We start from the raw sequence: 14,423 nt of genomic DNA, 5'->3' as shown, positions 1-14,423 counted from the left end.
ACTCATGATTTTGAAGCCTATGAACGTTCATATACAAAAGTAGAATACATTCTTGGTAAGGGCTTCAGTGTCCCATCAAACAGTCCATGTTTTATTTTATATTTGCCTCCTGCAAATAATGACAACAATAAACTTATTTCTATTTGGAAAGGTTTACAGACTTACAGTGCGGGGAATCTTCTGGTTGACTAATTTTTCTCCAGCAGGGTTCAACCTCTGGGGTAAATAGAATAAAGGCCCTGCAAAGAGGTCTATGTCCACATTCCCAGAACTTGTGAATGTAAGTTAAATTACATGGCCCAGGGGAATTTAGATTGCCAGTAGAACTAAAGTTGGTAATCAGTTTACCTAGAAATTGAGAGATTCTCCTGCATTGTCCAGGTAGGCTAAATGTAATCACAAGGGTCCTCACTTGTGGAAGAGGGAAACAAAAGAGAAAGAAGCAGAGATGTGGCATGTGAATAGACTTGGCCAACATTGCTGGCTCTTAAGCTAGAGGAAGGGGCTACAAGCCAAGGAATGCAGGCAGTTTCTAGAAGCTGGGAAAGGCAAGGAAATAGATTCTCCCCTGAAGCCCCCAGAGGGAACACAGTTCTACCAACACTTCTTGATTTTAGTGGTGTCAGACTTCTGACCTCCGAAACTAAGGTGATAAAGTTGTGTGTATTAAGGCAGTACATTTGTGGTTATTTGTCAACAGAAAAGGAATAGTCTCTAAGAAGGAATGGAGAGGGCTGATGTTTGGGGTGTGCCATGCACGTGTGAAATGAAGACCCACGGCTTGAGGATATTGGCAAGAAAGTGGCTGAATGACAGTCATTGGAACCCTGACCTGCTAGGAAGAAAAGGGGGAAAGGAGTGAGGAATTGCAGGACAGCAAGGGTCTGTCTGTGTGTGAGACTGAAGCTCGGAGCAGTGGGAGTCACTGGGAGGAAGCCAACCACCAGGAAGGTTGTTTGAATTTCTAATGCAGAGGTGGGGCCTTGTGGGGTGGCTGGGATCTAGAGTGACCTTGGAGAGGAGAAAGGAGAAGGTGGCTGGAAAGCAAAGGTGAGCCAATTTAGAGTTCAGGTGAGGTTCAGGAACCTTTGTGGGGAAATCAGTTGCTTAAGTCTATTCCTAAGCAACCTTCTTTAAGTCCCCACCTTGCCCAGAGGGCAACCTGTGCCCGCGAAGGGGTGTGGATGCTGTGGGGGTGCGGTTGTGAAGGTGCGTGTGATGTGTCTGGGTGAGGTGAGAGGGACAGGAACCCACTCAGGGTAGGACGGACTGCGTGTGTATGTGGCATGTGATGCGCAGTGGAAGGGACAGTGGGGGACTGTCCGGGTGACACGCGGATGCAGGGGTCTGTTTGTCCATATCTGTGGCATGTGTGGGTGTTGTGGATGTTCCGATGCGCCGAGGGAGTATGTAGTGGAATGTACGCGCGTCAGACGTCGGCGTGCGGAGTGCTGGGTGTCCCGGGACGTGGCCGCGGGTTGGAGCGGGCTTGGCGGGGTGAGGATGAGAAACGGGGTCGGGAAGCAGGAAGGTGCGGGGAGCCGGCCAAGGCTCCGCCCACGGGCGCTCCCGTTTTCCCCGCCCCCTCGTTGCTCCCTCCTCGGCGCTGTCACCGGCGCGCTCCCGGCCCGACGCCACAGCCTCCCGGCCGCCGCCGCCGCCAGCAGCGCGCATCCTGGCCGCCCGGCCGCCGCGGGAAGCAGGTAGGACAGCACCCGGGCGGGCGCAGAGGCGCCTCCCCTGCGCGCTGCGCGCCCCACCTCAGTTTCCCACAGAGGGCGGCGGGAATGTGAGGCGGGGGCGCGCCGAGGCCTCTGAGCGCTGGGGCGCTTGAGATGTCGCTCCGAAAGTGAGAACCCCGAAACCTGGGAGCGCGGGCTCGGTGCTGGACGCCGGGAGGCGGAACGCTCTGCTGGACTGATCCGACTTCACCCACAGCGTCCCTGCGCGGGTCGGCGGGCCCTTCTTGGCGAACCCATCTTATAGAGGGGGAAACTAAGGGCAGTCAGAGGGGGGAGAAGCCTTCCTGAGTCCCAGTGACAAGTTGCTGAATCCAGGTTTGAAGCCTGAAGTCTGACCCCAGAGCCTCCCTCTCAGCCCGCCTCTGGGGGCTTATAGGGGTCCTCCTTGGGGCTGTGCTGGGGAGGAGCCAGGTCCCCATGTCCTGCCGTCTGTACCACGAGAGGGTATGTCCGGAGAATGTTGTATCACTTCTGTATGCTGTGGACAGCGGGAAGGCTGGGGACAGACTGTGCGTCAGAGTGTGGCCATCCCTCTTGAGCGTGGAGGGAGAAACGGAGGCACAGAGAAGTTTAGGGGGAAGACGGAGAGCTTATCCCATCCCCAGGAAGTACAACAGCTCTCTCACCACATCCCCGCCAGGGATTTATCCCTGGCAGCCAGGTCCTCAGAGAGTCCATGGGGCACCTGTGTGAATTCTCCCCGAGGCCAAGCATCCCTGCGGCCCGACCTGACATCAAGGAGTGACCCCACCTACCTACTCACTGAACTGTGTGATCTTGAGGAATTCATTAGGTCCATTCAATTTTGTCTGTAACCTTCCAAACCTTGCCCTCTTGGCACCTCAAAGGTAGCCACCTTCCTAACTTGGGGTGTTCTAGACCTTTCCTACACCTATGCAGTCATATATATGCACACCCACAGAAAATATGTAGAATGCATAGTGATGTTGTGGGCAGATGTTTAATAAAAACGGTATAATCTGCCCATATAATTCTGCAACTTGCTCCCACCACACCCACACCGCCCCCAGTTACCATGTCTCTGAGAGCTATCCATGTTGCTGCATATAAGTCTAACTGAGTCATAAAAATTTGAGGACTGGTTTTTATTTCAGCCTCTTCTATAAATTGACATCTTTGCTTCAAATAAGATTTCTTCATTCTTTGTCCTAAATCAACTTCTAGGGTCTGAATTTGTGGGACAAACCCCCCTCTTCTCCATTGCACATGCACATGCATGCACACATAAGGCATACACCCATGCACATGCATGCACACATAAGGCATACACCCATGCACATGTGCACACAGCACATACACGCAGGTACATTATACATATACATGTGTATGCAGGTCTACATGTTCATACATATGTGTACTACACACACAAGCACAAACACACACACACATGCACAGGTGCACTGCACACACCTGTATCCTGCCTGTTGTGGCCAAGGACAAACACTATATCCCATCTCCTGTGGTCTCTGCTGAGCCCAAAGGCCTAGAACAAGCCGGGCTATAAGCTCTGCTGGTCCAAGCCCCAGTGGGTAGAGTTCCCAAAAGGGACCTCATCCAGGGGTTCTCTCTAGATGCTCCCCATAACACCTCCAGTCCACAATAGGTGACAGAGGAGTTAGGAACCATAGCTAATAGACTAGAGTGTCCAGGGTCCTATTTGTGTACCCCAAACTTTCCAGGTCCAAGCTGTGAGACGAGAGTGTGGTCACTCTGCAGTGTGCACCAGGACCATCAACAGTTTGGTGAAATGCCTGAAAACAGCTGGTTGGGGAAAAAGCTGGATTCGTACATGCTTGCCTTACAATCCCAACTGCTCCACTTCCTGGCCTGGGCAGTTCCCATCTCCTGTCTGAGCCACAGTTTCAGTTTCATACCTGTAACATGATGATAACCTCCCAGAACTGTTGAGTGGATCAGGGGATGATGAAACAGAACACTAAGAGCACTGTCAGCACTCTGTAAGCAGGAAGTCTTGTCCTGGACGAGGGAGACCTAGAGATGGCCCCAGGGTGGGAGTGATGCTCAGAGCCACCATTTGGGACCTCGGTCCATACAAGTGCAGGCTGGAGAATCCTCAATGCCTAGGGGGACCAAGGATGAGACTTCTGATTGTTGAGAGCCACGCTTAGCTCACAGTGGAGTCCAGAGTGTCACAGCATTTACACAGGGCTTACTGTGCACCTGGCCCTGAGGTAAGATGTAGAAATTAAATGAGCTGAGGTCCCCACCTGTGAGATACAGGACACAGAAGTTGCAGAGGAGGCCCATGGGCAGCTTTTGTGAGACCCATGCTCCTGTTTAAGTTTTAGATTACTCTCAAGATTTTTAAAAGTGGGAATTGTCATATAAAACTCTGTATTTCTGGATCCTTTTCAGAAATCAGAAAAGCTGATACCTCTGGGTCCAGTACTCAGCTGCCCCTTAGATGGGGCAGGCACCCTGTAAGGGGGTCATGGTCCCCACCCGGCCCACCCCTCATTCATGAAGAACAGCATAATATAAAAGTTGGTAGGAGACTCTGGCCAGTGTCTATATCCCAGCTCAGCCATGGGTTAGTTGTGTGTTCTCAGGCCAATTATTTAGCATTTTTGTGACTCCTTGTCCTCATATGTAAAAACAGGGTTCTTTTAGGTACAGTGCAATTTGTACTCAAAATGGTATTCCATGTAAAATGGTGTGGAAACACAAGTAAAGGAGGAAGAAAGGAAGGAAAGTAACACTTTCAGTTTCTTCTTCAAGTAAGATGCTGCAATCCTGATATTTTTTGCCCAAAGACAGGAAGCAGACATTTCAAGGAAAGATATAAAGAGGAGGGGACTTCTAAGGTGGGCTTTGAAGGATGAACGGGAGTTTCTCTGGAGCCATAGCATGAAAAAGGCATTTCCACACAGAGGAAACAGGCTTTGGAAAGGCCTGGGGGCATGATCAAGTGCATTGTGTTTAGGAAGTGACAAGTAGTCCAACGTGGCTTTGAGGTAAGATATCTCAAAGGATAGGGAGAGGCAAGATGATGAGCCTGGGGAGCCATAAAAGGACCTTGAGATCATGATGGGGCTTGTGGCAGGGAAGGGGATGAACATTCCTTGTGTACCTACTGTGTGCAGGTGCTCTTATAATCACTACCTCTGTAGTCCTCGTAATGCCCCTGGGAATCAAGTTTTTGTGATTCCCATTTACTAATGAGTTAGACAGAGGGCCCCCCACCCTCAGGGTGCACGGGTGTATGCCTTATGTGTGCGTACATGTTACTTGCCCAAGAACGCACACAGTGGGTCAGCAGCAAAGCTGGGGTCAGACCCCAGATCTGTGGGATTCTAAAGCCTGTGCACCCTCTCTGAGCCTCAGGTTTCTCATTGTAAAGTGGAGACAGTGCTAATAAAATGTACTGCCTCAGTTGTTCTGAGGATTAGATGAGAATGAATGTACAAGCCTTACTTAGCACAGGACCTGGCATATAGCAGTTGCTGTGTTATTTTGATCAGAACAAAGCTGCTCTTCCTCCAGGCATCTCAGCCTAACTCATCCCACAGCCCCGTCTGAGATAGGATACCCCAGGGAGTGAATCACGGGGACCAGTGGGTGTCATCTCAAAGCGTGGTCCCTGAACCAGAAGTATCAGCACCACTAGCTTGTTAGAAATGCAGGTTCTCAGACCTACCCCAGATTCTGGAGGAGGGGCCTAGCAATTTGTAGTTTAACAAGCCCTCCAGGTGATTTTGATGCAGGCCCAATTTCCAAATCACTGTCTTAAATAACAACTTCAAATGAGGTCCCCTCCAGCCACCTGCATCTACCTCCTACAGGAAGAACAGGTAGATGGTGAGAACTCTAACCTCAGTGGAGAACGAAGCTGGAGGGTCTGTCCTAAGCCAGGGCATGTCCTCCTGGGGCTGGAAAGTGCCAAGGGGCCTACTGGAGTTTCCAGGGGTTCGCCTTCTTAGTCTTGGAGACTCCAGTCTGCCCACCTTGAGGGCCTGGAGCAAGATTTTACTTTGGGAGGAGCTGAAAGTGAGGGATGCCCCAGGCAGCTGAGGACCCACCCCTCCACATTAAAAGCCTGTTATTAGAGACCCCGCTCTGCCCCAGGGGCCCTGTGGGCATTCCCTTCTCCCTTGAGCCCTATGAGTATGTGGGTCTGGGCGAGTCCTCAGTAGTGGGAAAGTGATCCCATGACTCTGCAGAGAGGACCTTTAAGGAGGTCCCAGGCCAAGTGACAAGGAGGTGAGTCCAGGATGGGGGCAGTAACATCCCGCAGAGTACCTCCAGTTGACCTCTCCACCTGTCCCCTTGAAAGTACAGATCTAGAGTGGGGAGGCAGTACTGCCTAATGGGTAGAAGCATGGGCCTTGCCTTAAAGATCAACATTGCTGGGTCTGCATCTATACAATTTAATATTTTCTTCATGACCAAAAACAAAAGCACCCATAAACCCAGGCATGTTAAACTAGTAAAAATTCTTGCCACTTTTATGACAAAGAGTTAATTTCATGGATAAAGAACTCCTGCAAATCAATCACCCCATCCACAAAAGAAAAAAGAGAAGAGTAAAGGACATGATTCGGCTGTTTACATAAAAAGAAGTGTAGATTGAATTTAAACAGATGAAAAAGATAGTCTCATTCCAAAAAAAGAGAAATGCACAGCAAAACCAAGCTGATTCTGTTGTCCCCTGGCCAGATCCCTGGGTAACTGGTGGTGGAGATGTGAAACCAGCACTCTCAAAGCGTGCTGGTGGGAGCAGCCACTGGGGCAGCCTCAGGGTGAATTAGGAAAACTGTCAGCATTTAAGATGTGCATGCCCTGGAACTCTACAATTTCACCTCTAGGAATTCACCCAGTGGATATCTTCGCATCAGGCACAACATGTTAGAACAAAGATAGGTTGTGTGTAAGAGTAAACCATTGGAAACTACCTGAACATGCGTCAGAAAGGAACCAAGTTCTGTGCATGTTGCAACAGCCACAAGAGAACAGGATGCAGCCATTCCAAAGAAAGCAGTAGCTCTTGACGAAAGGATATGAAATCATCTCCCAGATGTACTGCTAAAAGAAAAATGCAAGGTATAGAACAAACAGTACATAGTATTCTGCCATCTGTGTGTGTGTGTGTGTGTTTTAAAGGGACTAGATAGGAATACATACGTGTATATTTGTATATGCATATTATAATCTGGGGGGACATGGTGGAATCTGGCAATAGTGGTTGACTTTAGGGAGGGAAACAGGATCTTCACTGAAAAGGAGACTTACTGTCCGTTGCATACCTTAGGCACTCTTGAGAAGTTTATTCCCCCATGTTTTTATTAAGTTATAGTTATAAAATCTAGCCACACCCATCTTCTTTCTCCTTATTTACAAGCATAACATTAGAAATAAGGCATATTCCTCCTTTGACCACTACCCAAATTATGTATCACATTTTCAAATAAAAAATGAATTAAAAGTTATTAAAAGTAGGATCTTTGATCACAAAAGAACAAATATTGTTTGATTCCACTTACATGAGGCACCTAGAAAAGACAAATTCGGAGAGAAAGAAAGTAGGACAGAGGTTACCAGGCTGCAGAGAGACGGAGTGGGGAGTTAGCGTTTAATGGATGCAGAGTTTCATTCTCTCTGGGATGATGAAAAAGTTCTGGAAGTGGATAGTGGCTACACCACCACGTGAATATCTGTAATGCCACTTAATGTACACTTAAATATAGTTAAAATGATGCATTTTATGTTATATATTTTGCCACAATAAAAAAAAAACTAGAGATGGCTATAAAAAATAAAAAGTAGGGGCTGTGATAACATATTGCAGGGATTCTAGTCCTGGGTTCCACCACTTAGCTGTGTTTACTTGATCAAGTGTGTGCACTTCTCTAAGCCTCGTTTTACCCGCATGCAAAATGGGGCAGTCCGAGAATGCCTAGCCCACAGGAATCCTTCAAAGATTAAGTGACTTTTTCTACACAGAGCGCTTGCTGTGCATCTCTGAAACTATTATAGGAGGTCAGGATTAGGAAAGTAGGGAGGCTAGGATCAGCCACTGGACCAAATATTAATTAAAACCAGTAGATTCAGATGGGGAGAGTGCCTAGAGAGTTTGTAAAAGCATTGTCTGTATTTTCACATCACTTTGTATTTGCAAAATAAAAAAGTGATGTGTTTCCATAATGTAAATTATGAAATGTGGAGTCAAACAAATCATCTTGGCTGGTGGGAATACACAAAAGATGTAGCAGCTTAAAACTGGGTCCTGCCAGTATAGCATAGAGAAGACTAGTGACTCTGATGGACAGTGACTGTAATGGGGTATGTGATGGGGACTTGCTAATGGGGGGAATCTAGTAACCACAGTGTTGCTCTTTTGATTGTACATTAATGATACCTAAATAAATAAAAATTGCACCACCTTCAAAAAAAAAACCTGAGGCCTGCTAGCCTTCTGAGAACTGAATCCTGGCTGTGCCACTTACTCAGCCGTGTGACCTCAGGCAAGTTACTTAACCTTTCTGTGCCTCACTGTTCTCATCTGTAAACTGGAGATGATAATAAGTCTCACCTCATTAGGGATATTATGAGGATTAAATATCTCAAGTGCTTAGAACAGTGCCTGGCACTAAATAAGCATTTGTTAAGTAGATTAATGAACTTGAAATAAGCCTAAAAGCCTTTTTGTTTTTAAAAGAGGAATTTATTTTTTACACTGAAGAAGTGGTGTCCTAACCAAGATACAGCCATAGGGCCCAGCTGAACCTGGAGGAGTTCCCTGGGGTGGGATTACTGGGAGGTGGCTTGGAGAGGCCAACGTAAGATAAAGGGGTGACCCGCAGATGGGGCAACAAGAGACCAAGGTTCAGGGATTTGCCCAAAAGGCCACATAGTGGTAGAACAGCACCCAGATTCAGCCTCAGCTTTGTCCTCCTCGCCAGTGCCTCCCTGGCAGGGCGTGTCTTGAGGACTGGGTGGCTAGCTGGAGGCCACTGACAGCCCTACGGCAAGCATGGCCCTTCCCTGCAGACCTCCGAGTCACGCCAGGTGGCTTTGCTTCCTCCTGATGTGCCAGGGAGCTTGGTCCCACACTGAGGTCTGGAGGGAGGGCTAAGATCTGGGAAGCCTGGTGCACCCCTCTTCAGGACCTGTGCCAGACCTGGCTTCATCAGCAACCTCAGGGAGGGGCTGGATTGTGCCCTCCCCAAGCCAGCTGCCCCCCACCTGCAAGCCGATTCCTGAAATTCCACTGTGGGTCTCATCCTTCTCTGTGTGTGGAATTTGCTGATTTGCCTGGTTGAAGGGCACGGTCTCTGCCCCAGGAGGGCTCCCAGTGCCCTTTCTCAGTGGTCGGCTCCACAGTGAGGTGTCTGACAGAGGCTTTGGGGAGCTTGCTTAGTGAGAGAGACCAAAGAACCTTTGGGGGCCGAGGCTTTGGGCTGGAAGGCAGCCTTGGAAGGATGGTTTTAGAGATGGTTGGGGGAATGTGTAGAAGTGTGCTTGGCACATGGTCAGTGCTCCCGAGTGGAAGGAGGGGCCATTCCCGCCCCCACCCCCTGAGGAGTCCTGGCTTACCGCAGGCTGCTTGGGGAGACAATTCCTGTCCTCAAAGCATCACCACCAAAGTTGGGTATTGAAATCCCCAGACTCCTTACTTCTCTTCCTCGGATATGCAGGTGTGTGACAGTTAAGAGTCTGGAAGTCGGACAGGCTGGAGGTAGAGCTCAGCCCTGTGCAATCTTGGGCAAGATACTTAACCTCTGAACCCCAACCCTGGCCCAGTGGACTGGGTACAGGCGTATGTCCCTTAGGGGCCCTTATGAAGCATCAGCAAGCTAAGTGCTCAGCGCCATAGTTCAGGGGCAGCAGGTAACTGACCCCCAGTCACCGTCTTGCCCTTCTCCCCGCTCAGGTTAACTCCAGAAATGCTGCGCCATTCTTGCCCTGCTTCAAGGAGAGATGAGGGTGGGGCAGGAAGGGGAGAGGCCTGAGCTGAAAAGCCAGAAACACCTCCACCTGCAGAATTCAGGGAAAGTTGAAAGATAAGAATCTGGGCCTGGGTGTGTGTGTGGAGGGAGGGATGTGTTCAAGTGGAGAGCAGACTGCTTGGTTGCAACTTGCTGGCTGTTGGAGCAGGAGCTGGTTTAACCCCTCTAACACCAGATGACAGTGGGTGACAGCCCAGCCATGGGAGGATGGGCCCACTGAGCAGATCCCCCCTGACACGCACGCGGAGGGGAGAACCCAGAGGAGCAGGGTGACAGCCGGTGAGAGGCAATGTATTTCCCAGCATTCAAGGAGTGCTTCCTAACTGCTGCAACACTAGTTCACAGGGATTTAAACTTCCAGAGTGCAAGTTTTTGTCTGTTTTTTTCATTGCTTTGCTACTGAAGTCCCAGCTCCCAGTTGATGATCGATGAATATTTGCTAAATGAATGAAGGATAGATGAATGGCTACTGGAAGTGAGCTAGGCACTGGAGACATGGTGGTGAGCAAGACGCATCTCACCCCCAGAAGACTCCTCAGCCCCCTAACCCATGAGCCCCTCTTCATTCTCATTCCAACTCCTGAATTCCCACTGGGGCCCACCAGCAGCAGCTGAACCTGAGATGGGTGGGGCAGCTTCTTATTGGATCTTATGATATAGTTGGCTAAGAACCCCACCCTGAAGACCCCTCCTCACCCGCAGATGGCTCCTTATGACTAAAAAGCATCATAGTCATTCAAGGAGGTGTGGTCACTCTGTCTGGGAACCATGTTGTTTTGTTTGCCCTATGCACAGGGTTGAACTGGCTTCAGTTTCTCTTTCAACACATGATACGGTTTGTCAAATAAACATTGATGTGGCCCATGTGATGTTCTCTTCTGCAGCAATAATAATAACAATAGGCAGTGTCTTCTAAGTATATACTACATGCCAGACACATGAGACATTTCATGGAATTCTCTTAGGAACCATAAAGGTAGGTAGAGATATTCTCCCCCATTTGACACCTGGAGAAATTGTGCTCTCTCACTGCATGATCTCATTGTATCCTTCCAACAGTTCAGTGAAACAGGTTGTGTAATTTGCATTTTGTAGATCAGAAAACAGGCTCAGAGAGGTTAAGTAACTTGCCCAAGGTCACACAAACTAGCTAATGCTGGGGCTGGATTCAAACCCAAGTAGTCTGACCACAGAGCCCACTTTGCTGTCCCCACCCTGCCTCTCCTCGGCTTTCAGGTGTCATCTGAGAGGTTAGTGTGGAGGAGGAGTGGAAATTTTTACTCTCAGACATAGCTCTTAAAGCTCTTGGTTCAGCTGCAGCCAAGTATAGATATAAGATTTCAGCTGCACACTCCACCAGGAACTACCCTGAGTCACTGTGTGGGTGACAATCCTAATGTCCCCCAGCAGAGAGAGCCCAGCTTGCATGTGGCTGTGGTTCTTGGACACCAGATTCTCAGCCTCCAAATCTCCCTGGGCCTAGCTTCCTCTGCCAGATGGCCAGCCAGGGGCACGGGAAGCCCTGTCTCCCAGGGACTGGGTTCCAAAGCCTGAGCCCAGGTCCAGAAAAGCCAAGTGGGGTGTCAGAGGTTAGCAGGAAATGGAGACTGAGCAGGATACAGGAGGAGCCAAGGGGGAAAGATGTCACCCCTTTTTCCCTCTTTTGTCTCTGCTTCATGCCTTCATCTCGTGTGTGAGGAGGAAAGTGTTTATTTCATAAACTTCACTGCAGTGGAACCCACTCCGGAGATCTAGGGCACAGGAAGCCCAGCTGACCCAACCCTTACAGAATGCTTCCTCTAGAACAGGCCTGGTGAGCTATGTTCTGCCTGCGTTGCCTCATTTAATCTGCACAATTATCATATCCTCCTCACCATCCCCATCACCACTTCATCTCCATCACCCTACATCCCATTCCCATCCCCACCCCAGCCCCCGCCCCCACCCCTGCTCTGTCCCCACCTCCGTCCCATCCCAACCCATCCCCACCATCATCCCCACCCCTGCCCCATCCCCACCCCAACCACACCCCGTCCCTGTATCCCCACCGTCATTCCTGTCCCCATGCCCACACTCGCCATCGTCCCCACCCTGCCCCCAACCCTGCCCCATCCCCATCCCCACCTCTGTCCCATCCCCATCCCCACCCCCACCCAAATCCCCGTCCCCACCCCGCCCCCAACCCCACCCTCATCCCCACCCCGTCCCCATCCATCCCCTCCCTATCCCCACCTCTATCCCATCCCCATCCCCATCCCCACCTCCATCAGTCATCCCTGTCATCACCCCCAGCAACATCACCATTGTCACTGTCATCCCCATCATCAGTCATCACCATCACCTCTACCAACATCATGGTCACCCATGTAGCTTTCCAGGCCCAAGACTCAACATGCATATGGGGAAACAAACCCAGAGGATGTGACACATACATGCCCTAGAAATATAGTTAAGAATTTGGCTCTGAAACTTTCTCACTGTGTGATGTTGGGCAAATGACCTGACCTCTCCAAACCTTGGAGTCCTTGTCTGTAAAATGAGGATGATCACAGTACCTGCCCCATAGGGTTGTGATGAGGGCCATGTGGGCCACTGCATGTAAAGCGTCCACCCAGAGCCTGGCTGAAATTCTAAAAAAAAAAAAAACACAGGAAGATACTGTGGGGAGCAGGCAGCAGTTAAGGGAAGAGGTTGGGGAATTTAACAGGGAGCTCTCAGCAGCCCTGATGGCAAGGGGGAGGTGCTGCCCAGCATGAGAACAGGTGTGGGAGAGCCAGCACAGGGCATCTTGGGGCAGGCCTGGAGAAACCCCTCAAGGGCCCTTCTTTCTTCCCAAGGAGCCAGGGTGTGGAAGGATGAGAAGAGAAGCCCTCCCTTGGATCAGGCCTCAGAGTTCAGAGCTGAAGCTGCAGCCAGTCAGTAACCGACCTACACATAGGGGGGCAGCTCTGTGAGCTTCCTTCTTCCTGGAGAGGGTGCAGAATCTAACTTGGAAGCCCCATATCTGGCTACAGTTTAAAGCAGAAAAGATTGAGTGGCATCTGGATGCTGGCCAAGGCGCAGAGAGCCCAGGTTTGTTGCCTCAGGCTTGTCCTTGAGAAGGCTGTGTCTAGGCATTGTAGTGACTGGTGATGGCGATAGATTATTGTCCTTAGCATAGATTATTGAGAGGCAATATGGCAAAGCCATTATAAAAGCTGCTCTCTGGAGTCTGACAGACTGAGGTTCAATTCTGCTCCACTACTCTCACTGTGTGACTTTGGGCAAATCACCTGATTTCTCTGTGCCTAGGTTTTCTCGTCTAAAAAATGGGTATATAATAATACACACGAGTATAGACTTGTTCTCCTTTCTTGCAGAGTCGCCATGAGAAGATGATGATGGCAAAACTCTCAGCACAGTGCCTGTCACATAGTTAAGTGGTCACTACATGTTAAAGATCAATGATAGTGTCAGCCGGGGAGGTGGGGCTTTGAGATGCCCATCGGAAGGCAGGTCCCTGAAAATCTGCCACGGTGATGAAAGATTTGGGGCCCAATCTGAAGTCTTTGTCCTAGAGCTGGATCAAGTCAATACTTGATTGGACCTCATCAACATAACCTTTTTATTCTTGGGTAGTTTTTTGATTACTGATTCAATTTTGTTGCTGGTAATTGGTCTGTTTAGATTTTCTGTTTCTTTCTTGATCAGTATTGGAAGGTTGTATTTTTCCAGGAAGTTCTCCATTTCTTCTAGGTTTTCCAGCTTGTTAGCATATAGATTCTCATAGTATTCTCTAATAATTCTTTGTATTTCTGTGGGGTCTGTTGTGATTTTTCCTTTCTCATTTCTGATTCTGTTTATGTGTGTAGGTTCTCTTTTTCTCTTAATAAGTCTGGCTAGGGACTTATCTATTTTGTTTATTTTCTCAAAGAACCAGTTCTTGGTTTCATTGATTTTTTTCTATTGTTTTATTCTTCTCAATTTTATTTATTTATTCTCTGATTTTTATTATGTCCCTCCTTCTGCTGACTTTGGGCTTCATTTGTTCATCTTTTTTCAATCTCAATAATTGTGACTTTAGACTATTCATTTGAGATTGTTCTTCCTTCTTTAAATAGGCCTGGATTGCTATATACTTTCCTCTTCGAACTTCCTTCACTGCATCCCACAGAAGTTGGGGCTTTGTGTTGTTTTTGTTATTTGTTTCCATATATTGCTTGATCTCTATTTTGATTCGGTCATTGATCCATTGATTATTTAGGAGCATTTTCATAAGCCTCCATGTGTTTGTGAGCCTTTTTGTTTTCTTTGTAGAATTTATTTCTACTTTCATACCTTTGTGGTCTGAAAAATTGGTTGGTAGAATTTCAATCTTTTTGAATTTACTGAGGCTCTTTTTGTGGTGTAGTATGTGGTCTATTCCTGAAAATGTTCCATGTGCACTTGAGAAGAATGTGTATCCTGTTGCTTTTGAGTGTCGAGTTCTGTAGATGTCTATTAGGTCCATCTGTTCTAGTGTGTTGTTCAGTGCGTCTGTGTCCTTACTTATTTTCTGTCTGGTGGGTATATCCTTTAGAGTGAGTGGTGTGTTGAAGTCTTCTAAAATGATTGCATTGCATTCTATTTCCTCCTTTAATTCTGTTAGTATTTGTGTCATGTATGTTGGCGCTCCTATATTGGGTGCATATATATTTATAATAGTTATATCCTC

General features: G+C 48.5%; 1 protein-coding gene across 6 annotated transcripts in view; it reads left to right on the top strand.

Moving 5' to 3' along the window:
• The first annotated feature begins 1,005 nt into the window (after nucleotides 1–1,005).
• Nucleotides 1,006–14,423, top strand: part of SCNN1B (sodium channel epithelial 1 subunit beta) — a 59,209-nt gene continuing 45,791 nt past the window's right edge. The window contains exons 1-2 of one of the 6 annotated variants that reach the window (XM_017672425.3): nucleotides 1,585–1,703; nucleotides 6,590–6,824. In XM_017672425.3, the coding sequence (XP_017527914.2) occupies nucleotides 6,782–6,824 (43 nt within the window). In that variant the 5' untranslated portion in view covers nucleotides 1,585–1,703; nucleotides 6,590–6,781. Of the gene's footprint in view, nucleotides 1,051–1,238; nucleotides 1,260–1,322; nucleotides 1,704–6,589; nucleotides 6,825–14,423 lie in introns of those variants that run through there. The other 5 variants (XM_017672426.3, XM_073215411.1, XM_073215412.1 and 2 more) reach the window with 5 other exon arrangements.

This window comes from Manis javanica, chromosome 10 (assembly GCF_040802235.1).
Source record: "Manis javanica isolate MJ-LG chromosome 10, MJ_LKY, whole genome shotgun sequence".
Lineage (NCBI taxonomy): Eukaryota > Metazoa > Chordata > Mammalia > Pholidota > Manidae > Manis > Manis javanica.
The sequence above is the reverse complement of the archived record's forward strand: the minus strand, read 5'-3'. Positions and strand labels throughout refer to the sequence as shown.